General features: G+C 31.7%; 2 protein-coding genes across 2 annotated transcripts; both read left to right on the forward strand.

Annotated features, from left to right (window-relative positions):
* The first annotated feature begins 1,977 nt into the window (after positions 1 to 1,977).
* Positions 1,978 to 8,566, forward strand: ARG1 (Chaperone DnaJ-domain superfamily protein). The gene is made up of 11 exons (XM_047308703.2): positions 1,978 to 2,521; positions 3,758 to 3,881; positions 4,614 to 4,696; positions 4,779 to 4,890; positions 4,977 to 5,081; positions 5,186 to 5,236; positions 5,975 to 6,064; positions 6,148 to 6,256; positions 6,361 to 6,509; positions 6,591 to 6,644; positions 8,038 to 8,566. The coding sequence occupies exons 1-11, from the start codon at positions 2,391 to 2,393 to the stop codon at positions 8,260 to 8,262; spliced, it is 1,233 nt and encodes a 410-aa protein (XP_047164659.1). The 5' UTR covers positions 1,978 to 2,390; the 3' UTR covers positions 8,263 to 8,566.
* Positions 8,567 to 17,366: 8,800 nt separating this feature from the next.
* LOC124834107 (C2H2 and C2HC zinc fingers superfamily protein) lies at positions 17,367 to 18,720 on the forward strand. The gene has a single exon (XM_047308723.2). The coding sequence runs from the start codon at positions 17,753 to 17,755 to the stop codon at positions 18,545 to 18,547; it is 795 nt and encodes a 264-aa protein (XP_047164679.1). The 5' UTR covers positions 17,367 to 17,752; the 3' UTR covers positions 18,548 to 18,720.
* Positions 18,721 to 27,529: the final 8,809 nt, after the last annotated feature.

Genomic DNA, 27,529 nt, shown 5'->3' on the forward strand with positions numbered 1-27,529 from the left:
GCAATAGAGTATATCATAAGTGCATAATTTGTCAAAGTCTAATATTAATACATGTATATGAATAAATTGAGTTCGATTTTATGTATGAAAGTTGTGCGATAAAATTTAACATGTCATTAGATATTTGTACTATTTTATATTTTTAGTTGTTTTATCTTGTGTGTATTTAAACAATTTAATTGTTTATAAATTTTTTTTAACACATTGGTTGATCCTGTTGTTTTATTTGGTATTTCTTGTGTGTTTGTTTATCTCTATTATGATTATTACCTTATTGATGTGAACAAATAAATAATAAGTGTTGAACTTGTTGGATGATGATAGTCTATGATGTTTTTTCTTGGGCTTAATAATTTTTGTTAATTGTTTTAAATATATTTTATTATTACTATTAATTTTTTAGATAATTATATTAATATTATATATCAAACAATTTTATTTATCAATCTTATAATGTTTTATTTTATCAATTGCAAGATTAAAATTAAACGTTGTGTAAAGTATATTTTATCAATCTTATAATGTTTTATTCTTAAATATAAAATATATTCTTTTTGCAATATATATATATATATATATATATATATATATATATAATAGTGTATACTAGATTTATTTATTATAAAAATTCTTAAATTTATATAATTTGAATACTCATACAAACTTAAGCTATTGTTAATTTTTATTTGGATTGAGAAATGAATTTGTTAACAAAAAATAAATAAATACATACTTAGTCTTGATCATAACCAAAATGCTTAACAAAAATAAATATATATCGATGAACTTGATTAATTTAATTGATAAAAATACGAAATATTAAGTTAATACACGTGCCAAATATTGTTCTATATAACATTATTTATTAATTTTACGCATTTATTAAAAATCAAACAAAATACTTTTAGGGACTAAACAGTAAAATATCAATCTAAAATATATTTTACCTTAATTTCTTTATACATTTAAGTTTATTTATCGCAAAAATCACTTATTTAATGAAGTTAATCGGTGTTCTACCTCTTACTAATTTTTATTTATTTTTCTCAAAGTTTTTTTTGTCTTTTTATTTAGTTCCATTTTTCTTTCATACCTCATTTTTATAGTAGTTTTAACACATTTTATTACAATTGAGGAATTAAGAATCAACTTTAATCAATCCGGCTTTTAAATAGAGTATTTTTTTTTTTTACTTTATAATTTGTTTTTCTTTTATTTTATTTTTGATAATTTTATCATCAATATTAGTACGAGAAAGGATATTCTCTTAACTTAAAATTCTGTTATTGAATATCATGCACTAAATCCCCAAATTTCAGAATAATATTATTACTCTGAAGATAAACATTTAAAGTGATAAAAGCTAAATTAATTATAATAGCATTGTAGGATAGATTATGTGGTTGCAATAATGATAAATGGCTAACAAATATTGATTATAAAGGTACGATTGTTTATTGAAATCCATATTTGACTCGTGTATTCTATGTCGAGTATTTTGAATAGTTTAATTTTTTATTATTTAAGCCAATTTTGATTATCAAATTTGTTCATTTATTTTTTTTGAATTATTAAAATTTATTGAACGAAATTAATTTTTGTGAAAAATTCGAAAGTTAAAAAAAAATTGGTCGTTAGATGCTTAATTTGGTGAACAAACTAAATGCTAACCTAAATTTTAGGATTTTATAGTTCGAGAATAAAATAAAATCATTTAATTTATAAAAAATAAATATAAATTTATTTTGAATGGACTAGCAAAGAATTACCTATATCTAAAATATATATATATAATTTGCCCGTAATATTTTTATAACAAGTCTAATATATTACACGTGAAAAAAATAAATCCAGCCACACGAGTTTAAAAAACCGGTAAATGAAAACTTGCGGGATGTAATTGGGTCAAACGTTAACCCTTGAGTATTCCTAATTCCCAATTAAACTAAAAAATGAAATAAAATAAAATAAAAAGAAAGAACTTGTCTTGAAGCGGCACGTATCACACAGAAGCCATACCTACGAGACTCAATCGAGCTTCTTTCTCTTCCTGCAAATTCAAAATCCAATCCCAATCTTTTTCTTTGGCTTCGTTTTCTTCATTTCAAATTGACCTCGCTCTTGGTTTCGCTTAGATCCCAAATCCTACCTCGCAATTTTTCTGCTTTTTCCCATTCCGAGGAAAGAAGCCAACTCACGACCGATCCAATGCCGCTTTGAATCGCGTGCCGTTTTCCTTCGTTGGGAACATCTTATTGCTTTTGAATTCAAATCTTGGGGCAGCTGGGTCGATGAGTAACATGCCACACTGTTTCTGAAACACAAAGGTCGTTTTTGTTGCCTTTGGAGCTGCACGGTGTTTGAAGAGAAAGGGAGAGAAGGGGTAGTGAATGGGAATGGGTTCAAAAATGGAAGGACCGTCTACCCCAGCCAATCGACGTGACCCATACGAGGTATTGTCCGTGTCAAGGGATTCAACCGATCAAGAAATTAAAACGGCGTACAGAAAGCTTGCTCTTAAGTACGTTTCTGTCTTGTCTTTTGATTTTTTAATTCCCCTTTTGATTTTGTGCATGTTTAGTATAGTTTGAAACTTCCATGTGGGTACTGCACATGTCGTTCTGTCTGTTTGGGAAGTTGCTGTCTTTGTTTGCTTCAAGTGTGTTAGGTTTTCTTGTTTTGTTTTTAAGTGATTTTTTTTCTATGCAAATGGAGTAGTGTCCATCTTGTTGGATTTCGGATATTTCTTTTCAATGAGAAAGAGGGTTTCTCTGAATTTTTTCTTATGTAAAACGCGGGCGTGTCTTCTTAAGTGAGATAGCTCATTGAAGAACATTTGAGGGTGATAAACATTCTTATATAATCTGTAGTAGTAATAACTTCTCATGTTACAAATGGCACTGAATCAAAGAAGGGGACTAGGGCGCGGAGATCTGGGAGGAGGATTAAATCTGGTAAGTACAGAACTTATTTGGAGTTTCACCTTAGTTATCTACTTAGTAAACGTTTGCATTAGGGTTTTAAATGCTGTTCTGTAGCAGCATAGCGTAAGATGGCCACTACAGGGGCCTCTGCCGAGTTGTTTAGTTTGGTGGCGGTAACTGACCAAATAATGGGCCGAATAGCGGCTTGGATGACTGTGCTATGAGTTGTTTCCAGAAACCTCTGAAAAGTGACTATAGGGCTTTTCTCGAGGGCCGTTTTTGGGGTTTCAATTCCAAAAGGGAAATTTACTTCTGTAATGGTGGCAAAATGATATATAAATGTTGGATTTATAAGATGATGATTCCTATGTAGGAAACTCTTATGTAACTTTTTGTTGATATTTGCTTGTATGTTTTTGTTTAAGACATATCAATGGCTTTCTATTGAATATTGTGAACATCATATATTGAGTAACTTCTATCATTTTTTAGAATGTGTATGTACGTAGTATATGTTATATAAAATATATAAAACTTTCTAAATAACAGCTATCCAGCTACATTGTTTTTGAGGTTGGACACTTGGGATTCAAAACAGAGTTTGCATTACAGATAAAAATAGATTCGAAACTCTATTTCTCATTGTAGAATAACATCAAAAGCATCTATTTAAGTTTTGTCCATAATTCAGAACATATACAAGTACTGATTTCAGTTTTTTGTTTTGGTTTTCTATAAAACAAGAGTTTGTTTACTTGTTTTCTGGTTATATATGCCAATTATGATGAAAAACGTGCGTGGGATCTCTTTACACATTTCTATACAATTGACAGGTATCACCCTGACAAAAATGCCAGCAATCCTGAAGCTTCGGAGCTATTTAAAGAGGTTGCATATTCTTATAGTATCTTGTCTGACCCAGAAAAGAGAAGGCAGTATGACAGTGCTGGATTTGAGGTCCCTTTCTTTTCCATGCGAAATCAAACCCTATTTTCTCTTCTATTTCTGTTTTCTTTTTTTCCAACTATTCCTACAGCATGAAAACAAAAATATGGCTTGTGACATTGGACAAATCTTAAGCTATCTCTCTGGGCAAAGTAGTAAACAGATAAAAATTGTGTTTTTTCTAGTTAGCTGTATTTTTTTTCTAGGGAGCATGATCAGCATGTTTTAACATCTTAAATTTCTTGTGATCTATGTTTGAACCTGCTAGTTTGTATTATTACTCAACATTTATATCCCGGGAGGGAAGAGCTAAAACATTTATATTACCTGTCTGCAACTTGGAATTCAAGTGGAATGCATATATATACATTTATGATATTCTTTTAACCAAAACTGTATTTCATACACGCTAGTGGTGAACTTTTTGTCATTTATTTCAGTATTGACTTCGTGTACATAAGTGCTACTTTTTGGTTTACATATCTATGTTTTATTTTGTCAGAAATTTTCTTTGCCCTCAATCCATGCATTCATCTTCATTCTTATGGCTTGTTATTATTTGAAAATTCATTTTTCTTCACTGCTCTGCTCCTTTAATGGGTGTATTGTAAATGTCTTGATTTGTGTAGTGTTATCTGTATGTATCTCTTAAAAACTTTTAAACATTTCATTTCATATTCTTCCCGGTATAGTTCTCATATCGATATGCAACATTATTTAAGATATTCTGCCAATACATATCAGGCACTTGATGCTGATAGCATGGACATGGAGATTGATTTGTCTAATCTTGGGACAGTGAACACAATGTTTGCAGCTTTATTCAGGTGTACATTTAGTGCAAGACTATTTGTTTTCAAAATTCTTCTTCCTTTGCTTTGAATTATTTCTTATTTTATTTTGTTACAGTAAACTGGGCGTCCCTATCAAGACAACCATTTCAGCTAATGTTCTGGAAGAAGCTCTTAACGGAACTGTTACAGTTAGACCCCTTCCAATTGGAACATCAGTTAGTGGAAAGGTTCTTACTTTCTTCACTATGGATGAAGCAAGACAGTAGTCATCTTGGTCGTGTATGTGTTCCACTTATGTCACAATTTGTTGCAGGTAGAGAAGCAATGTGCTCATTTTTTTGGTGTCACAATAAACGAACAACAAGCTGAGTCAGGCATTGTAATAAGAGTTACTTCAACAGCACAAAGCAAATTCAAAGTATCACTTATTCTCTTATGTCTTTATTAACAATTCCTTTGTCCGTTTGTGCTTTTGATTCTGGTTTTGGTATTGGATTGAAATATTGAAGGGTGATTTTTCAGTTGCTCTACTTTGAACAAGACGTGAATGGAGGCTATGGTCTGGCATTGCAGGTAAATTTCATTGTCCTAGTGCTTCTACTGCTCTACACTTACTCCCTTCTACCCTTTGGACTCGTTGGTTTAATATAAGATTGAAATAATTATACCATCAGTGAGTGAGTTGAGGTGGTAAGCCCCATCAATCATTTAGGCTTGAGAATGAGCGTATAAATCTTGTGAAAGTGAAACTTGTTGTCGTGGGAAAGGTACATAACCTTTGAGAATTCAAGTCTTGTGTTTTCTTCAACTCTGGAAGAGTCTAGACTATTATGTTATTCTACTATTATCCATTAACAAATAGATGAACTTCTCTCTCTAGTCTTTTTCTTGTAACATAATGTTGATAGTCATTGATCGTTAGAAAAACATGATGGCACAAATTTGAATACTGCCATGACTGCCGTTAAAATTTAAGACTAATGGTAATTGTGTTTCTCATCTGGATAAAACCAAGTCCCCATGATGCCAATGTTTGCAAAACACTTCATGCATTATATAAAGTAAGTGGATGCTCCTCACAAGTCAGAGAAACATAACACCATTTCTCTGTGAAAGAGCTTTGCATGGCCCACAAGTTGTAACCAATTATTTCTATGAATAATATTGAGATACACCATGTGGTATTCGCTACTTGTAATTGATTTGTAGATTGCACAAACTGTAGATAGTTTTCTTTTGATGTAATGCATGTGAAAATCCTAATTGGGTGTATATTTAGTTGATATTGTATGAATCTATCTTTCTATACAGGAAGATAGTGAGAAGACTGGCAAGGTGACATCTGCAGGAATGTATTTCTTACATTTTCAAGTGTATAGAATGGATTCAACAGTGAATGCGGTATGGAAATTATGTGCTTTAGGTTTCTTTTCCTTTGCTGCGGACTGTTTAGAAAAGGTGGTTACTGTAAATGCTATGTGCAGTTAGCGATGGCCAAGGATCCTGAAGGGGCCTTCTTTAAAAGGTTGGAAGGTCTTCAGCCTTGTGAAGTCTCAGAACTAAAGGCTGGCACTCATATATTTGCGGTTTATGGTCTGAATAATTTATTTTGCAATATTGCTCTTTTTCCAACTTAGGCTATTTTTAATTAATCTGTTTTAGTTACATCTACCCTGATTCAACTTAATATTGTTTAGGTGATAACTTCTTTAAGACTGCTAGCTATACTATTGAGGCAGTATGTGCAAAATCGTATGAAGATACCACCCAAAAACTGAAGGATGTTGAAGCTCAGATTTTAAGAAAGAGGAATGAGCTACGCCAATTTGAAGCAGAATATAGAAAGGTTATTATTTTCTTTAGTCATTCGTAGTTAGTGTTTTTCTTGAGACATTATAAGGACTGTTGTTTCTCTTAATACCTTCAGGCATTGGCACGCTATCAGGAAGTGACAGACAGATACACAAAAGAAAAACAATCTGTACGTTCTTTCAACTTGTGCCACTGTTACTACATCACTTTATATTTTTATAAATGCACAAATTTGCATTCTTTTTATTCCTGGGGTTTTGGTGTTGGCGGGCTAAAATACACAAAGGAAATACTTCAACTATTATGCCATATGATGCTCATCTTAGGTTGTCTTTAATATACATCATCACATGATTGATGTACTCGATTTCAAAGAATTGACTTTTAAAATATTCTTATAATGTATCCCTATACACTGGTTACTGGGATTGGAAGTTCTCTTGTTAAGCAACAGGATATGGTCATATTGGACAGAAAATCATAATGTTTACCAAATATAATTAGCAGGTCTTGCAACAAATCATAGTGAGCCCTTGTTTAATAAAGGTTTATCTTTCTCTCTGTAATATGACCATATTTTGTTACTCAACATTGGGATAAGATTCAAATCCTAGTCACTTGGGCTGAAGCATCAAGCATGAATAAAGTGAAGTCCCACTTCAACCTTGCTAGCAATTATAGTTTCCAGGCAACTAGCAGACCCTATCACTGTCATTGATACCAAGATTGTCAAATTTGAGTGGTTGAGGAGGGGAGCTTTCGTAGTTCCAAATTCAATTTGTAAGACATGTATGCATAACATCGTACAATAATTCAATATTTCCACTGCATATTAAAGAAAAGAAGCAAATCACAATAATAAAGAATGATAGTAAATTAGTGCTAAATAAGATTAAACTACATAGTCACCTAAATTATACATAAATTCATGAAAGCATAAATTCTTAATGTGAAAGAAATTGAAAAAGGGGTTAATTTCTTTAAACAATTTGATTACTAATAGAACAGTCATTGTGGAGGTAATCACCCAAAAATTACATTTGATTTCAAACTAGTTAACCTGTTTCTGGACTCGAGAATTTGACAACCTTCTCGTATCTGGTGTTAAAGGGCCCTTACTCTTAAGGCCTAAATGCATACGATATTCTTTGGGTGCTTGCGCATGAAATTCAGGGTTTATGTCTATAACATGACCTGAGTTGTGTATTTTGGAATTGTAAACATTGTTGCTATAAAATATTATTTCCTGTTGCTTTCTTTTGGTGACTTCCAAACTCAATTTTATCATGTGCAGACTTTTCAAGTCATGTTTTGGTTTGGTTTGTTTTAATTTTTAAAACATGTATTGTCTTATATTTTATCACATTTTACTTGTTCTGAAGAAATTGGTGAAATTGCGGAAAACATGTTATAGTTTATTTCACCATTTCCTTCGCAAGTATTTTAAAATAGAAAATAAAGCGATACTTTTCCAGTTGTTCGTGAAAAATACGTGAAGCGAATAAATTAAAAGTGTTTTTCTCTTTGTGACCCTATTGATCCTTATCTGCTTTGGTATGCAGGTAGACGAGCTTCTGAAACAAAGGGATGGTATCCATTCTTCCTTCACCATTGTGAAGTCAACCAATATTACTGGAAATGGTAGTAATTTTAGCAATGGAAGTTCTAGCAAAATGACTGGTGAAGAGAGCCCTGGTGAAGATGGAGGGTCAGATGGGAAGGACAAGTCAGGCAAAAAGAAATGGTTTAACTTGAATATTAGGGGTTCTGATAAGAGGTTGGGTTAATATTTTAGTTAGTAACCATGGTTTTGCTTCTCTGTCAGTCAGCTTGGGTTGCAGTTGCAGTTGCAGTTTATGTCTGGAATATTTTTCATTTGCTTGGTTCCGACAAGTTGGTTAATCAGTTCATTGGTATGTGATGCATTCGAAGGTATACAGTATATGTTTTACTGTTTCCTATATTTTTGCACTCCTACAAACAAACAGGATCCACAGCATCCAATCTCCTTGTAGAATCCTATCATCAACGCTTATAATTTTGATATTGTTATTTGTAATGATAATTCATTCTTGTAAGTTACTTTCTTCATCCTTGCTCTCCATATACAAACACTGTAGATATTTTATGTTGTATGTTTGAATCTTTACTTTTGAAAAGAGGATGATTTCTATAGAAATTAATTAGAATGCAGTACATGCTTTACCCTAATATCCATTCATATGTTGCCATGTATGTTAAAACTATTATCTTTTAATAAATTGTAAATCATATTTATCGTTTTACAAATTTAACAATTATCAATCTGATTCCGTGCTGATTTTTTCTGCACTAACATATACACGTTTGTCATCCCATATAATAGTATGACTTTGTGCAAAAAAATTTACATTTCTTGTATATTTATAAATACTATGCAATATACATGATATTAATTAGTATTCACACAAGAAAACACCAGTTTTTTTCTGTCCTATAATTTTGTCTCTTTGATATTGATGTGTTAAGCTGTCACGTAATGTGCTTTGACTTAATTTTGGTATGAATTTATTTATTCTTATTATTGATTTTTTTAAAAATAAAATTACAGATCTTACATTATGGGGAAAAGAGATTGACAATTCAACATATGAAGTATTGTAGTCCTAAGTTGTCACTAATAATAGACATTACCATTTAGAGATATGTTGATAGTTTTGACAGGAAGAAGGCATTATAGATTGATTCCATCAAACAAAAAACTGTTTTTGTCTTTACCTTTTGACTCCCAACAAGGAGTTCAGGAAGAGTGGGTCTGATATGTTATTGCCATCTTTTCATTTAGTTGCAAACTATAAATTTCAAACATAATCGACCAACCTTTCTTTTACACTTAGTTTTACTTTATTCCTTTCCCACCTTTTATTCCTAACCAACACATCACCTCCATAATTTTCCTACTTTTCCAATCAATTCATTAGAAAATTAAGTACTACCACATAACATACACAAATTTATATATCATCAAATTACTGAAAAGAAAAATAATGGTTGACTGACTTTTTATTAGAATTGGATTAGAAAATGAAAAATAACTATTTTCAAATTATTTAAAAAACAACATTTCATATTTATTTCGTGACAGACAAGGTTAGGAAAGACATTTTACAAAGTTTTTTGCGATCAATTTCATTGCAAACCACTTTAAGAGATATATTTTACAAAATCTTTTGCAATATATTTTACATACAATTTCATTGCAAAATTTCATAAAACTTACACTTTTACAATTTTTTATTTATAAAGTTCACATTTTGATACATTTATATTTATACGATAAAAAATAAATTTTTATTTCAGTGGAAATTTATTATAAGACTTAAATTTCAAACTTAAACTTCTTTTTTTTCTTATAGGTGGACGGACATACACAATATTATATAAAATCTATCAATTATTCGTTCGAGCATTTTCAACTGATGATAAAGAATCTTCAAATGATACGAATTTGAGGACAAATGTTCTTCAAAAAGGAGGGTATGATAGAGGTCTGAAACACATATGAGAAAAACTTGAAGAAGAACATTTGCAATTCAAAGGATCTATGACAAGGTCAAAGATCAAAACACGTCTCCTTGAATCTTGAATCTTATAATTTTCCATGAAAAGAGGAATTTAAAGAACATGAAGATCATGAGCGCAATTGAAGAATAATTTAGGAAATTAAATAAATTGTATTTTTTATTTTAATTGTAAACCATTTGTTTCTATTTTTCAAGTTGTTTTTGATCCAATATCCTTGGGCTTTCTTTTAGGGTTTCTTAGGTGCCTTAAACATTTGTACCTATATATAGGGGCACCAAATACATATGAAGACACTCTTGAATCATAATGTATGCATTTGCATTTTTGAGAGAGAATTCTCTTGGTTCTTAGCTTAGAACTCTGATTCTTATCAAAGATTAACATTTTTGTGGCGAATCTTCTTTAACTTATTAATATGCTAGATTGTGCTGTCCACATCTCTATCTTATTCTGTGTTCTTTTGTGCTTCTTTTGAGGATTCAAATTTAGAAAAGATCATACTCTTTCTAAGACAGAATCGTATCAACTGAAGTCACTTATAAGAGTTATTTGAAGATAAACCTATTATTTTAATATAGATCACACACATAAATTGTTTAGAATTGGATTTGCTTATCAAAACATTTTTTTTAAAATTTATAAACAACTCTCTTTAAATTTAAATACTCGTGTATGCAAGATCTATATCAAAATATATTTTTTTTATAAAAATTATTGTAATTTTAAGCGGAGATACTTTTGAAAATAATTGTTAGTGAAGAATTCTTCATTTTGTGTTGCAAAAGTAGAAGTGAGAGATTTAAGAGTAACATCTCAAGAAAATTATAAAATCAGTGGACATCTACTATTTCTTTATTTTTTTTATAATTACAATTATTTAATGAGTATTATAAGCAAGTTGCCCAAATTTATGTTGGGTTCCCACTCTTGGATTTACTCAAGCAGTTCCTTCACCAGAATCTAATAATTATGTTTATATATCCGACCGTTTCGTGGACAGTTTCCCTTCCAATTAATTATCCAATCGTCGTACCTAGGTAGGTAGCAAAGTAAAGCATTTTTTTTTATCACTCTTCCTTGTTTAAGGACAGAACTTAAATTACTCAACGGTTCTATTGGATTCAGTTTGAAAATTCTCTCACATTGAGATTACGTCCTCATAATCAATTCAGTTTACACGTTCTACTTCCTCAGCATGCAATTGAAAAACAAATAAAAAAAATTAAAATAGTTAATAAGGCGTGATTTGAAGAAATTAGATAGCAAATATCTGTATCATATTGGTGAACAATAGTCGAGGTATGGCGAGATTCGAGCACCCTCAGGTCACCTTCATCTAATTTTAAATTTATGTTACTTAACTTTATTGTCATTGCATATTAGTTTTAATTATAGGAATCTGAATCAACGTTTGTCTTTACAAGAAAGACAAGAGTTCCAGAAAAACGAAAGTTGTCTTATGTTTGGCAAAAGTGGGGGGAATGAACATGGAGAATCTAGGTTTGGGGACGAACATATAGAGATTAAAAAGCATTCCAATCATAGAAAATAATGAAAGTTAATTAAATAGGAAAGAGGGTGGAACAGCAGAAAATGGCATCTGGTGAATGCAGATAATCTGTAGAATTGTTTTTATTTAATTATCATTATTATAGATATATGGGTGATGTATAGTTAATGTTAGATAAAAAAATGTCACGTGCAAATGTTCCCTAAGCATGGATGGGTTTGGGTTATATGTTATGTGAGTGGCATATTGCATTAGCATATAGTGGTATAAATGTTGGTCACTTTATTAGCAAACCACGCACTTCTTCTTGTCTCATTGATTGACTACAACAGTTCCCTCTCATCTATCAAAAACTTCATTCTCCAAAACTTTAAAATGCATATTTAAAACTCATAAAAAGTACAAGGAGTTTTCAAATTACGTTTTTCTTCCTTTCTTGACCATCTAATCTACTTAGGCTTATCTTTCACGTTAATTAGGTTATTAATTGTTGCTTTCTTAATTATATGAGAGAGAGAGAGAGAGAGAGCTAGATATACTTAAAGGTAACTCCAACCCACAAAATATCCGAGAAATTGGTTTTTAAAAAGGGAAAAAAATTAGTTTTAAAATGAAGTAGGTAATGTCACTTGGAATACATGGAGGGGCTAATTGAGTCACACGCACATTGTTTGGGGGTGCTTAAAAAAGCACTTGGAACATATCTATAAAAAGGATTTCCAACTTGAAATCTAAGTCACATTGAGGTTATCTTTTAATCCTTTATGGATGCTTCCAAAGTAATGGTTGCAAAAAGAAAGAAAGATGATTAGAAAGTTAATGGGGTTCTAATATGATAGGATCATGTCTATCAATAATCTTATTAAATATTTGGGTTTATAATTTGATTGGTTAGATTTACTATAAGCACAAGTTGGTGGGCCATAATTAGGATCCGGGTGATCTTAATGATAATATCGGAGTCACTTCAATCAACAACAACAAAAGAAAGCATGATTAATGCCCTCCACGGAAGTGTTTTTTTCTAAAATTGATGGTGGAAACCATTACAAGAACTTGAAAATTTTAAAAATTAATAGAGGAAGTAACTCTTAGTTAATTGTTTTTAGGACAGTTGTTAATCAATCAATAACAATGGTTAAAGTGTGATTGGGCAATCCTCTCACCACACCCAACTTATACCAAGTCAAGACACATTTTAAGTGTTCATGTGAGCAAATTCCTAGTGCTGCATGGTCCCAACCTCACTATTTTTTCGATAAAACAATCTTACAATACGGAAAATATCATTAATCTTTACTATTCTTCTGTAAAGACAAAATAAACCTTAACCATTTTCATAAGCTCTTCTATAAAGTATTTTCAAATAAGCTATATCATAAATTATTTTTATAACTCGTCTCCTTTTTATTCAATTTTCGCTTTACATTTTAGCTTGGATATGAATACCTTTTCAAATTACTTGATTTTTCAGTCTTATTTTTGGGTTCATTTTAAAGAGTCTGCACTTTTATTCAGATCAGTGTATTCGTCTTTTGTATTTCTTAAGTTTATAGTCTTGACGATCTGACTTTATACAAGGGTTAAAATGTTCGTTATCTTTTTCTAATGAGTATATTTATTCGACCTTTTTTTCCTAATACTCGAATGATTTTTTGTATTTTATTTCCTATTCTTTTAAATTACTTCTTATCTAATGTAAAAAAGTTATTTGTTTTAGATTTTATTCCAACAAAATATTTATTAGTTTAGTTATTATTAATTACTAAATAAACCTCTAACAATGTTGTGGCGTAACACTTAATTGTTTTTACTTACATTTTAGTTTCTATACATATGCTCTTTTTATATTTTGATCTTTATACTCACAAAACGTTTATGTTTAAATAGTTCTCCACTAAAATATTTTTTTATATATAAATATATTTTTCCCTTTGCTTTTTCTTCTTCATCTTCACTTTCCATTATTTTATTTCCTGTTCTTAGATGACATCATATAATGTAATGAAAAATATGTTTACTGATTTTTCGATCTGAAATTTATTGAAATAATATCGATAGTAAATTATATGCATATAATATATTGTTCACTTAAAAAAATTAAAGAAAAATGTATATTTTAAATTATTCTTAAAAACGTGTTGATTTAACATAACCGACGTAGATTTTCTATTTCAATGTTAATTTGACATTTTCAACTGAGACGTTATAGAATATCTTTTAACGTTAAATGTCAGAAATAACATAATATAAATTTTCTTTTTTTGTAATAGAAACATCTACTAATAACATCTAGAATTAACCATAAATTTTTAGTTCAATATATAAGTATAGTTAACGAGTATTATACAATACCATAGATAAAAAATAATTACTTTGAATTTCACAGGGAAAAAAAGCTTTTACAAAAGAAGAAGATCAAAGTACTCATTTCATTGAAATTAATTTTACCATTAAGATGGTTATTTAGCAGGAAAATTGAAATACAGATGGTAGCAGTTTGAAATTAAGTTTAGTGAAAATCCATTTTATGAAGTGAATTACAGAAATAATAATTATGGATGGATGCATGAAAGAATGAGTTAGAAATAGAAGATAGTAGAAGGAAGAGTGGAAATGGTACAGCAGCAGATGGTGAGGATATGATTTGGAAATAAGTTAACAGTGTGAAACATCGTAATCAAAGAAATTAAAGCGAAGTGGGTAGAAGAAGAAATTAAGAAAGCCATTTATGGAATGCAACAACACACAAGATGAAGCCAAAAATTGGTACAAACATTTTGGTTGGTCACCCCTGGTCCCAACAACAACTACTGTCTCTACGTGAAAGTTCTTTTAACCTTTTTGAATCAGACTACACACATCAATACGAGATTGTCAATTTCGTTTCTCTGTGTTGTGTGTTCATTTGGGAGGGGGCCTGTAGCCACTCTTCACCCTCATCTTCCAATTTTAGTGGCCCAGCTATACCTACTTTGCCCAACCTATATTTTTTTATTCATCTTTTCACATCCCATAAAATTCTTCTCAAAACAGATTAAATAAATATTTCTCATCAAATAATTAAAACAGATTTTTAGGGTGAAGGTGTCTGTTTAATGAATTGGATCCATGATCTCCTTAATTAATTGGAACCGACAGGGAGATTTATGCTAATGATAATTTATTATTACGAATCCAGGCAGCAATTAAAAAGGAATATAAACATTCACTGTAAAGGTTATATGTGTCAAGGGATATAAGAAATAAATATTTATATTTTTGTTGAAAATTTGACTAATTTGGAGGGAATGGTTTAAAAATAGAAGGCATATTGGAAGGAGGGGACAGGGTGGGTCACATTAGGAGTTGTGACGAAAACTTTAGAATTGAAGAAGGCTATACTTTATAATTTAAAATTTGGTATGATAAATATTGGCATAAGTATTAGGATTATGATTAATTATGCTTTTTAAGTGGGAGACTACAAGCCTACAAAAAGCTCTCACTCTCACTCTCTCTCGGAGTTAGTAAGATTCGCAGAGATCTCTCTCAAAGCTAAAACCAATATATAAATTATATATAGATTTCAACGTCAATCACGCAAACATCATAAACAATAATTCATCATCATCAACACGTAACGGTGGGGACCCAAACCCTAAGTTTCGCAAACACACCTGAACCTTATAATATTCAATTCAATGCCCTCCATGTCATAACATTACAACACCCTTTCAGACAACCCCAACTCGCAAGCGTACAATAACTAAAGAAAACTTAGTATCATCCACAACCTTATTCTGCTAACTTTGACTTTATTCACTAAATTGCCATCTTGCCATGTGTAACAAGAATCCAACTTGGAATAATGTCAAAGGATAAACATCTATGAAAATTCTTTCCTCTTTCTCACGGACACTGGATTCATATATCCAGCCTCACAATATTTCCTTGAAATTACACACAAGATATCAGTATAAGAGCACTGTAATATATAAAATATGTGTAGAGTAGATGATGTAGGTCTTGGTTGGAGCATTTCGGTGTTTGTACCAAAAAACACATCCCTTGTGTGAAAGAAGCGTATCTAGCCTGAGATGAATACGGAGGGAATACGATGTTGACACGTGGGACATGCAGCAGTGATTAGTGGGGCGGTGTTAATTAGATCTGAACGCCATATATGGTCTGGTTTAGGATCTTGGATGCTATACTATGAAAGCTGTTCTCTCTATCTCACTTGTAGGGCCCCCTCTGCTTTTTCTAGAGACAGATATGTGCAATGGTGGTGGGTGAAGCTGTCGGTTTATAGATTCAGCCAACAAAAACTAGTAATATATATATATATATATATATATCTCTCATATATTTAAATTTTCAGATTATCAAATTTTGTTCAGTGGTAGGATTTTTCATTCACGTGATGCTGTGAGAGAAGCTAAAAATGGAAACAAATAAAATAAGGTAGTGAGGTATGGATGGATTCAAAATCTGATTTTGGGACCTTGAATGGCTTTCATAATTCTTTGTATCAGCTGCAGAATTAGTTGGAGTCAGCAGAGGCCAGGGTGGGAGAGGATAGAGACATGGGCTTCACGGTGGTTTATTGGGTTTCGTTCCTTCGTCAATGTTCAATAATAATATATGTTTTAAAGGATGGAATATGTTATGTCAAAAGTGTCCAATAAAGAGAACTTTCGATTTCAAATGGAACATCTGTTTTCCGAATTGATGCCTGATTAATTAATTGTTTAGCCATCTTAAATAAAGTCATGGAGAAAAGGGTGGCATGAGCATTATGGAGTGATATATGTGTGCGTACGTGTCATGAATGAATTGGCTCTGAATGCTGAAGTTCATGTTGAGTCAGACCTTTAACAAATGTTTGTCAGTAGATTATGCAAGGTGGTAAGCTTCTGATTGGCCATCTTACGCAACGTTCAAATGCATGAACTTAGGTTGAAAATTGCCAAATATCACAAAAACTTTTCTAACCTGTTGAAAACTTCTTGGGCGGGGTCTAAAACTAAACATGTACATACGTGGAGTTTATTTTTAAGACAGTACACACATCTTCACAAAGTTTTCATGTTAATTAAATAGAATACTTATAGTAAGACAGCATGGCTTGAAATTTCTCCAAACCCTAATTCATAAATAGAGACCTCCAATGACTTTTTTTTCTTCTTTCTCTCTCTCTCTACTGATTTGAGTTAGACATACCAATTATTAAAGTGTGTGATGGGTTGGGATGATAAACCAGGGAATGGGTCCAACTGTCTATTTAATTTTGAATATGTTAGTCATCCAGTTTAATGGCTTTGATGCTGCTACATATAAATAATTCAGCAGATGCAAGTTGATTGAAAGAGACTAGGAGTTGCCCTTCAAAATAGCTACCCTTTATTTTGTTGGTGAGTCACACCAACTAAACATATATAATTTTATGTACAGTGCCTCGTACATACACGAGGGAGTTTAAGTGTGTGAAGCAGAAAAGAGAATGATATGTGGCTCCCTTCCAAACCCAATCATTAAGACTTTCATCCCGTGCCATACTCCCATCACATGCATCACATTCTCAAACCTCACCCTCATTCCATTCCCCTCCCATCTTTTGCATATCAATTTCTTTTTCTTTTACCCCCCAAACTGTTCACACGTCAAATAATTCATTCAGACTCTGGTGAATTCTGTCTTTTTAATATATAACATCTGCAAAATAAGTTAATAAACAAACTAAATATATTATATAAAATTATTTCAATTCCGAATCAATTTCAAGATTAAACCAAATACAGAACATTCATTTAAAATTGCATTAATTGAAATTGTATAGTGATTATGAATCCGAACAGAGGTTTAAGAGGGACACCTTTGTAATTTGAAGAAAGGAGTAAAAAGGCAATGGAGATAAAAACTGTATCAAGAGACAAATTCCAAGCCTTTGGGTCCCTTGGCTGTGGGTCTTCTAGGGTGGTGTTCCCATATTTTCACACACTTTCTTCTCCTTGGGACATCCGCAATGACCCCACTTTCTTCACCTTTTATTTCTAAATTTCTACACAATTTGCTTTTTGTCAAAACCCATTGAATCCTGGGTATAAATAGACCCAAACACATGCAACAAACTACTCCTTAGTACAAGCACATTAAACTACCCCTACCTTTCTTGTTCCACACTTTCACTACCCTTCTTCAACTCAACTCAAATCACGTCCATGGAAACCCAACTTGACTACAAAGCCAAAAGAGCAAACCCCACTTCCCCAACAAGCCTAAAGATCTTTGGGTTCAGCGTCCATGAAGACATCACCATGGAAGAGGAAGACGAGGTGGTCATTCATGATGACATGGAAGACTCAACCACCAAGGCATCTTCCACTTCCCCATCTGCCTCGCCGGACTCCGCCGGTGCCGGTTCCGGACCTCCGTCCTCCGGCGACCGGAAATACGAGTGTCAATACTGCTGCCGAGAGTTCGCAAATTCACAAGCACTTGGTGGGCACCAGAACGCGCACAAAAAAGAGCGTCAACAATTGAAGCGTGCGCAATTACAGGCCACGCGAAACGCCGCCGTTTCCTTTGCGCGGAACCCCATGATATCCGCCTTCGCCCCGCCGCCGCACCTGCTGGCTCCTCCGGGTTCTATGGTGGTCCCGGCGGCCCCGTGGGTGTACGTGCCGCCACGTTCCGCGCCCCCTCCCTTCCACGTGTCAGTATCGCACGGCTGTGCCTTCCCGTCGGCGAATGGCCACAACGGGTTGAGTAGTAATAACAGTAACAACGTTACCATAACGGGTGTGAAATCCGCGGGTGCAGGGATGTTTCCCTATGTTGGCGTTGTAGGTGATTCGCAATTAGCTTTGTCAACGGTGCAGGTGCAGGCCCGGGCCCACCACGCTACGGTTGATGGGCCCTCTTTGAGTAGGTTCTCCAAAGGGGATGGTGGGCCCAAATTTGATGATGCATGGGGCTTGGACTTGCACCTTAGCCTTGCGCCAGCTGCGCCGTGACCTCTCGGCTCGGTTCGGCTCGGCTTGAAATTAAGTGAGTGTAACCGTCTCTTTGTTCAGACGCGCCGTTAAGGGCATATATATATTGGCTGTTTCAGCTTCGTATATTGTACATTTTCAAAATTTAATTGCTATTTTTTCACGTAAATTATTTCACTTAGTACACATTACAACTGCTCTTATAAATTCACATCCGCTAATTTTCCATTTATTTTTCTCTGCCATACCATTTAAGATTTGTACATCACCATACATTTGTAATTCCATTTTTTTTTTTAATTTTCGTCTTATTATACACCTAAAAGGATTTAAGAAGACTACTAAATGGTTGATAAACGTACCTAATTATTAAATGAAATTATCACCTTAAACTCAAGAAAATGTATCTTAATTGATTATACTTTAGTGAGTTAACTTGTATAAGTTATTGTTTGGATCTCATCAAAGTTTTAACTCATATAAAATTATTGGCACAATCAATTTAGTATCATTAATAAAGATGCTCATATTTGTAATCTTTAGCATGGAATCGGTGCACTATTTTTATTGAGCACATTGTGGTCCATTAATATAATGAAAGGATGCTAATATAGCTTTCAATAACAAGAAAACATATGATTGGCTTTTTAATTAATTTTTAAGCCAGAAAAGTCTTGCTAGTGGGCAAGCGACTACATTAATTAAAGAGAATTAAAACATCAATTTGTATATCAGATGTTTATGTCTGGATTGGGGAGAGTGGCCTATCTGATATTTATTTTAACGTGTTGAAGATCAGCAGTCTGGATTTGGATTTTTTACCAGGATGTTAATATTATAACCACATATATATATATTTATTCCTATGGCCAAAAACGAATAAAAGTGTTTAAACAGGCATGAACTGGCCTCACTTGTAATACCTATTATCTTTAGACAGGTTGTACACAGAAAGTACAACCAATGTGAAAAGATTATACCATTAAACGTAATAAGAATAATCAGTTTCAAAATTATTTTAGCAGTAATTTTTTATTGAAAGTTATTTTAATAAAAAAAAATAGTAGAATTAAAATAAAACACATAAGTAGTGAGCATTTTCACAAATCTTAAGTCCAGCTACTGTGATTGTGAAATTTTCAGAACTTTTCGTCATATGATCAGTGATCTTTGAAAGTATTGTACTTAGCTGAGGTGAAAAATGAGAAAAAGATAAAGCATCCCAACGTATGGTAACTGCCCAATACTTGTTACATGGTATCAGAATCTTACATCTATATATATATATATGCAAATCTAACTTAGCCACCAGAGTTTTAAATTACATTCGGAGCCACATTTTCATGATTGTAACCTTTAATTATTCTGGAAATTGAGATAAATATGGCAATTAAGGCCAAAATCGCGGTTGGAAAAATTATTGGTAGCCACCAAGGAAGATTTTATGAGTGTGTATTTAATTAGGTTAGATACATTTCTGCACATATTATGCAGAAGGTAGTACGCAATCTTTTTTACCTTCCTTTCATGGTTTTATTGCTTCTGTCCTTGGATCAATGGTTAAAAGAGGTGGTGATCGTGAGAATAACAATAGTGTCAGAATCACGTGGTCACAACACATGAAGCTCTAAGTCTATTATTGAGCAATGACACGATTCAAGGAATGCTTTGAAAACGAAAAATCAACAATAATTATTTAATTTCACTCAAGTGTAAAGGGGAAGTTTCTGGGTAAACATTTTGTGCAACATATGATGGGTGAGGAAGGAAATGATAACTGGTCTGTTTCTTTCTGTCACCATGTTATAATGCCACATTTGATGCCTTATCAAACACGAATACCTTATAGCTGATTGGAGACATCAATGAAAAACCAAATAATTGTGTCCCTTGTTACATAAATGATCAATTTAATATATATATTCAATAACAGTAACCATGCAAGAAAGAGATAGAATCTCGGATGAAGATTGATGTATTAATTAATTCCATCGTTCCCTTAATTGATTTTCATGATCTTTATTATGTCTCTCAAAGAACGTGAAATATATATGAGCTTCTATATATTAACCCTTCGATGGTTTGTTGGTACCTTATTTTCTTCTTGAACATGAAAGAGTTGATAAAATGTGGGACCAATGGCAAGAATACTAATATCTGAGAAAAGGCAATTTGGAAATGAAAAATTAACTTTGATTAGCTGATTGAAGAAAAAGTGTTTCATTCTAATACGCCAATCTTTCGTTGTCTTCCATAATTCACTGAACAAGCTTCATATCTATGTTCAATAAGTTGCTGTCCAAACACAACGATGGTGACAGAGAGAGTTTTCTTTTGTTGAGAAAATAATAGACAAGAATTGGTGCTTACTCTGAAGAGACTTGTGGGTAAGAGTAAGACAAGCTTTTCACTAATATTTTAAAAGGGAAACTTTTAATTGAGGAAATAAATTATTTATTACATTACAAATATAAAAGAAAAACTAGCCCACTCCAGCATTAGAAAGTTTCTTGTTATATAAAAATATAAGAGAGAATCAATTTATATAATTGCATACGTAAAGAGACAATTTTCAATCTTGAGCTCAACCCACCATACAGAGACACAACTAGAGCATTGTGTCACGGTTTGTTCTCTCGTATTAAAAGGCTTAATACCTCTTTTAGTCCTAAAAGAGAGGGAAATGTTCAAATTCGTCTTACCTTTTTTAAAAAGTTAAAAAGGATCATAACTTATGAAAAAACTATTCAAGTTAATCTTTTTTTTGTTACGACATCAAATTTTTAACGGTGCAGCTGTCACCCTCGACAAAACATAATGACGTGTTTAGTTTATGTCATTGCGTGGCAGTGTGAGGTTAAATGACGTATAAAATTTAAATTTAAAAAAAATATTTTGACAGAGGGTAGGGGATGCTTGCTCTGGGTTGAAGAAGATGCATATGCTTCATCACGCCATCAACATCTGCATCTTCTTCAGAGCAAACAGTCCCTACCTTCTGTCAAAATTTTTTTTAAAAAAAATTTAAATTTTACACGTCATTTAACCTCACTGCCACGCAATCACATAAACTAGACACGTCATTACGTTTTGTCTAGGGTGACAGCTGCACCGTTAAAAATCTGACGTCGTAACAAAAAATGATTAACTTAAACAATTTTTTCACAAGTTGAGAGCTTTTTTAACTTTTTAAGAAAGGAAGGACGAATTTGAACACTCCTCCTCTTTCGAGAGACCAAAAGAGGTATTAAACCTATTAAAAATATGTAGGTTAAAATACTAATTTACTTTTTTATTTTCGTTCAATTTTTTCAATTCTCAGTTTTTTCTTAAATAAAATTTTAATATTCATTAATGTTTAAATTTTGTTCAATTTAGTTTTTTTTAACTTCATTTAAATAATTAACAAAATAATGAACAATGTATGACATGTTATGTGTTTTTTAATTTTTCCAATTATTACTTTTTTTAATCTTTCTTAATTTTAGAAAATGTTTGTATCAAATCAAACATCATACCACATAATAGTAGTAGCAACATGTGTCACAGTGTCATTGTTAATGTCTCATATTTAATTTGATTTTTATATTTATAATTTTTGTTCAATTTAGTTTAAATTTTTTTAAAAAGTAAAACAATTTTATCCTTTTCAAATTGAAATCAAACTAAGATTTTGAGTTAAAGTGATATTTGAGTTGTCAAATGTCTTTTCTGATTTTTCTCACTAAATCTAATACAAAATATCATTATATCAAAATCATTCATATTTTTATTAAATATTTCTAATTTAGGGTTATAATTGATTTAAAATTAGAATGAAAATGTTAGAAACATATATTAATACCAATTAGATAATTTAACCTACGTATTAGTATAACATTTATATAAAAATTAAATTTGATCTTAATTTGGATAAGGACAAAATTGCTCAATTTTTGAGAAAAATGAAATTGAATTAAACAAAAATAACGAATATAAAAGCTAAATTAAATATAAGACACTAACATGTAACATTGACACCGATATGTGTCACTCACCCTAACACGTGATGCTATTACTTCCACATCATGTGATGTTAATTTGATATGTGAACATTTTTTTAAAATTAAGAAAATTTTGAAAATATGAAAAAAAAAATTATGAACTGATATGTGACATTTTCGTTGATTACTTAAACAATATTAATAAAAAGAACTAAATTAATAAAAATTGAAACGTTATTAAAAAAATATTATGCTGACATGAAAAAATAAAATAAAAATATAGACTAATTGGTATTTTAACCAAACATGTAATAAATTAATTTATTTAATAGTAAAAAGTTTCTATCCCATGATTTATGGTAACCTGTCAACTTCAGTATTTTTTTCAAAGTTTATTAAAGGAGATAGTGTAAAAAATATACAACAGTTGTGAAGAAATGAATAGTTTGAGGTCGAAAATTATATCTGAAGAAGAAGAGTTTGTAAAGGACAGAAAGGAATAAAGTTTGGGGAAGAGAGTGATGAGGTAGCCAGAAACGGTCATGTTGACAAGTGGTATATTCCCAAAATTCTCGATCTATCTATCTTTCTCATGACTTAAAGTGAAGTTCAGAAATATTGAATGTATATTAAATGGAATTAGGATAATACAAGGTCGGTGCTTTTGGCACCCATTATGCAAATATATATATATATATCGAAATCTTTTATTCAAACATGTCAAACCCAAAAGAAGATTTGCTCACTTTAAATAAAAGCTAAGACGATTCTATCTGCCTAGCTTAGCAAAAATCTTGGTTTCAATTTATCTTTTAGTTGGAAACAGGTGGAGTTGGTTTTCGCAAGGGAGGTTAAGGCAAGAATACGAATACTTTTACATTTTATTAAGAGGTTGGATATGCTTTCGGTTTTACCTTTCTCATCTTATTCTGGTTGCTTCGATTACTCATTTTGATTTTGATTTGTGGAAGAACAAAAAGGTCGTTTCATTTTGGAACCATGATGATGAGATATTTGAAAACTTGGGCAGTTAGAAAAAAGATCGTTGCTTTCTCTAGTGCTTTTCAACACAGGAGAGTTAATTATATCCTTAGTGGTTGGTGAAGAAAGAAACTAAGAGACCTTTTACACAATAGAATTAAAACAACATTAGATGTTTGAACTCCTAAGTTAATCTAACATGGCTTACACACGCAAGTCACCAACTAGTCAAGCTTTCTTGTAAATTTTAACCCCAAAACCATCTTCTGCTTTCTTATTAGTCACTTTAATCCAATTACAGACATGATTAAGTTCGTACGTGTTCATAATAGTAAAAAAAGGTTTTTTTTTTTTTGTTTTCTGGCCACATCTGTTAAATTTTTCTCTCTTGTTTTATTTTGTGTCTTTGAGCCACTTACACATCCCAAAAATGGAATGTACTTTAACCATTAAAATAGTCCTGAAAGGATGCATGTGGGTTGGGACCATGAAATTTGAATTGGTTGTTAATGGGGAAGCCATTCGTGTTGGTTGTAATTGGGTTGAGGGTGATGAAGAAGTTAAGAAAGAATAGGTGATTCATTACGGTGATGATAACCAATCTACACGAAAACAAGGTTTGTTTGTTATAGCAGATAGTGACTTTTGCAAATTACTCTTCTCCGAAAGTCTGTGTTTACGTATCATAGCTTTGCACTATTGGTCACAACTAAGATGTAAAGTGACATTGTAGGAGTTGGAAGATGACTAAGACAATATTTTTTTCTCCTTTCTTTTCCATTTCCATCCCCACAAACTTGGACACTCATTGGTTTCCCCATGTTATCTCAGTCTCACTGTTTGTTTCGAATTAGGTAGTATTTTAAGACAATTTTTTAAGGAAAATACACTCAAAATTATGATTTTCAATCAATTTTAGTCAATACTTACCACCTTTCTTAGTAGGGATTTGAGTCTCAATTAGCTACGTCATTGAAAGTTAGTCTTTTTTTCCTAGTTGGTACGAAAATTCTATTTATATTCACATTTTCAACAGTTTTTCTGTGATCAAGATATATAGGAATCCCTATGTTATGTCACTTCTGTCTCTCTGTTACCATAGTGTAAAATATTAGAATAATTTTATTAATAACTAATCTTTTTATTGAAAAGTCGATTAACTGTATCTTTAAAATTGAATATCTTCTTTCACATTTTTTATTAATATGTTGAGATTTTAATCAAGGATACTAGTCCATTTAATTCGAACTAACAATTTATTATTTGACGTTATTTAAGGTTATTAATTTCACAATTAACAAAAACAATAAATGTTTTAAATCGGTGAAAAAAATCACTAAAATGTTGTTACTTTTTTTCTGGGCATTTATAAATGCATTATTTAATTGAAGACAGAACTGTGGAATAAAGCTTTTAATATTTCCTTCAAAATAAAAATGTCAATCAATATGAAATAAAGAGAATAAAAGATAAATATATGGTGAATAATAATAAGATAAAGGGAAAAGAAATATAAATTTTAATATCTGGGTTGATTAAATGAGATGAAGAATTAAAAATTATAATTACATATACTGTGACAGATGCTCTTGACATTATAGAATACACAAGTTGTTAAATTTAGCTCGAGTTCTCTAGAGTAATAATGCATGAAAGTGTGGCTTTTTGAATCGGATGCATTAGGTATAATGATTTTTGCTGGACCTTTTGCTTCCATTTGGCATATGCATGGTTGGGAAAAGGTGGAATAATCATGGCTGAGAAAATTATTTTCGACGGGGGTATTGAAAAAGAGAGTAATAAAAGGGATAAAATCTGAGACTTCTCAATCTTTTTTTTTTGCTGTATCGCACGAATCATGAGCACAAATAGTATCTGTGCTAGTGCTATTATGAACTAAAAACTGTGCAACACTTCTTTTTGGCAAATTCCATAAGACTAAATCTGTGATATACTTAGATTTCAAGTTTTCTGTAAAACTTTCAATTAGTCTTTATGATACTTTGAGCGCTATTGACTCGGGATACTTTTGTTCGCTTGTGTTTTGCACTTTTTTTATGACAGCTTTCTCTTGTATTTTGATGTTTTCTTATAATGCTATGATTTTGTTTGCTTCTTGTACTTCACTTGCAACGCTCTGCCACTCCTTCTGCTTCTTTCTGATGGCAATAATGTCCTTTGTCTTTATTTTAAAAAAATCAGTACGAGAGTTTTGTAAACTGTGATATTTAAGCATTTTAATAGGTTAAAAAACATTTTCTTAGGGGGAGTGAGGAAAATAAAATATCAGTCATTAAATTTTATTATAAATAAACACAGACGCATCAGAGTGCATGATGTGATTTGCAATAAATGAAAAATCAACAATGACAGAAGTTTTGGAGAGAGTGTAGCCACAATATATAATGTCGCCAGTATTTCTCATTTAATAATTGAATTAGAATATTAAAGTATTTTTTGAAACAATTGGTTATTCTAGCATGATGTTACAAATACTTAAAAATAGAAGTGTTTCAAGAATGTGTATTAATTTTATATGAAGTAAGGATGATTGTTAGGTAACTGATAGGCACAAAAGAGTAGAATATGTGACAGGGTGGAAACATTTTTTTCGAATATTCTCTAAAATATGCACCTCATATTAATGGATTGTTTTATTGTCCTTGTCTAAATGTTCGAATAGAAAAATGTTTAAATGTTACAAATAAGAGAGCATGTGCTTTGGGATGAGTTTGCAAAAGTTATTATACACAATGGGAATGACGTTATGAATTATTTCAAATACGGAAAAAAAAAAGTATGAATTATATATAATACTTGTGTAAAAGACTTATGAGTAAGCAAATGCATGTGTGAATTGCATCTTCAATATTTGTTTCTAATTATTTCACACGATTCCTAATGATACTGAAATTATTCTTCTTAGTAGATGATATATAAGTTTTACAATAATTATTCCGGGAAGGAGCATAGCTTGATTAAATGTAAGAAAAAGAAAAGTATGATCAGAAGAGGGAGGTAAAAGAGGTATCTTATATAGGTTTGTTTATATACTAGGTCACAATCTGCATTTGGATGTCTTATCTTAGGCACTTCGGTGGCTTTTCATGGAGTTTGTGTCAATCGTCATCAAGCTAGGGTACCTAAGAAAACTTTATTTGCTAATTGCCCATAAAGATGGGTTATAAAAGAAGAAGAAAGCGTGTGTGACATATAAGCGTCCACTATACAAACTATTTAATTGTTTCGAGCCATAGAAATGATTTAACCTTTTACTCAAAAATTAAAGTGAGTGATGAGTCTTCATTTGTTGGTTGACATGCACCACGAGTGCTTCACCTGACACAATAGATTGATTAAATTACGTGAGTGATTGAAAAACTAATAACAAAAGATGGTCCTCTGGAGAATTTATGATAAATGGTGGCAATGAAGGATTTTCGTGTGCAACAATCCGAAGTTTAGTTTGAACTTTTTTCTCACGCGATCGATGGTAACCATTCAGTCAACCAACCAGATCTCGGAAGTTGGAAAAAGAAAGGACGACAAAAGAACTCTGATCCAAAGCCGCACGATCCGGCTTTGCGTGATGTTAATGCCCATGGTGGGGTCTTTAACTATTCACGCAAGTCTCTGCCTCAAATTAATGTCCCATTTCACATTTTATCACAACACCAACAACCAAAAATGGAAAAGTTTCAGCCAAAAAGATAAACAAACTATTACCTAAAGCATATAACTTCCTTGCCTTCTTACAAAGGATTAAGTTTTATTAGGTGAACCATGTCCAAAGGTTAAGAAATAAGCTCTTTTTTTAATGTGAAATCAGTCTCGGTTAGCAATCATCTTCTTTGAATCTGGAAATATCTTTTTCCTAAAGCTTCCAAACTCAGTAACTTTTGAGTTTTATAATGTTTTTTAATGGATAATGGTTGGAAATAATAATAAATCAAGAACTGATCTTTGTATCGTTGGTACATTTCTCGAACTAACCGTTAATCAACGAGGATTCAACAAATTTATATTGTGAAAACAATAC

Source organism: Vigna umbellata, chromosome 8 (assembly GCF_029865625.1).
Source record: "Vigna umbellata cultivar VRB3 chromosome 8, Vumbellata_1.0, whole genome shotgun sequence".
Classification (NCBI taxonomy): Eukaryota; Viridiplantae; Streptophyta; class Magnoliopsida; order Fabales; family Fabaceae; genus Vigna; species Vigna umbellata.

Coding starts and splice junctions, on each gene's coding strand:
- ARG1 (XM_047308703.2), top strand. CDS start 2,391: ATGGGAATGGGTTCAAAAATGGAAGGACCGTCTACCCCAGCCAATCGA. Junction 5,082..5,185: donor CAGCACAAAGCAAATTCAAA/GTATCACTTATT, acceptor GTGATTTTTCAG/TTGCTCTACTTTGAACAAGA. Junction 6,257..6,360: donor TCATATATTTGCGGTTTATG/GTCTGAATAATT, acceptor AATATTGTTTAG/GTGATAACTTCTTTAAGACT.
- LOC124834107 (XM_047308723.2), top strand. CDS start 17,753: ATGGAAACCCAACTTGACTACAAAGCCAAAAGAGCAAACCCCACTTCC.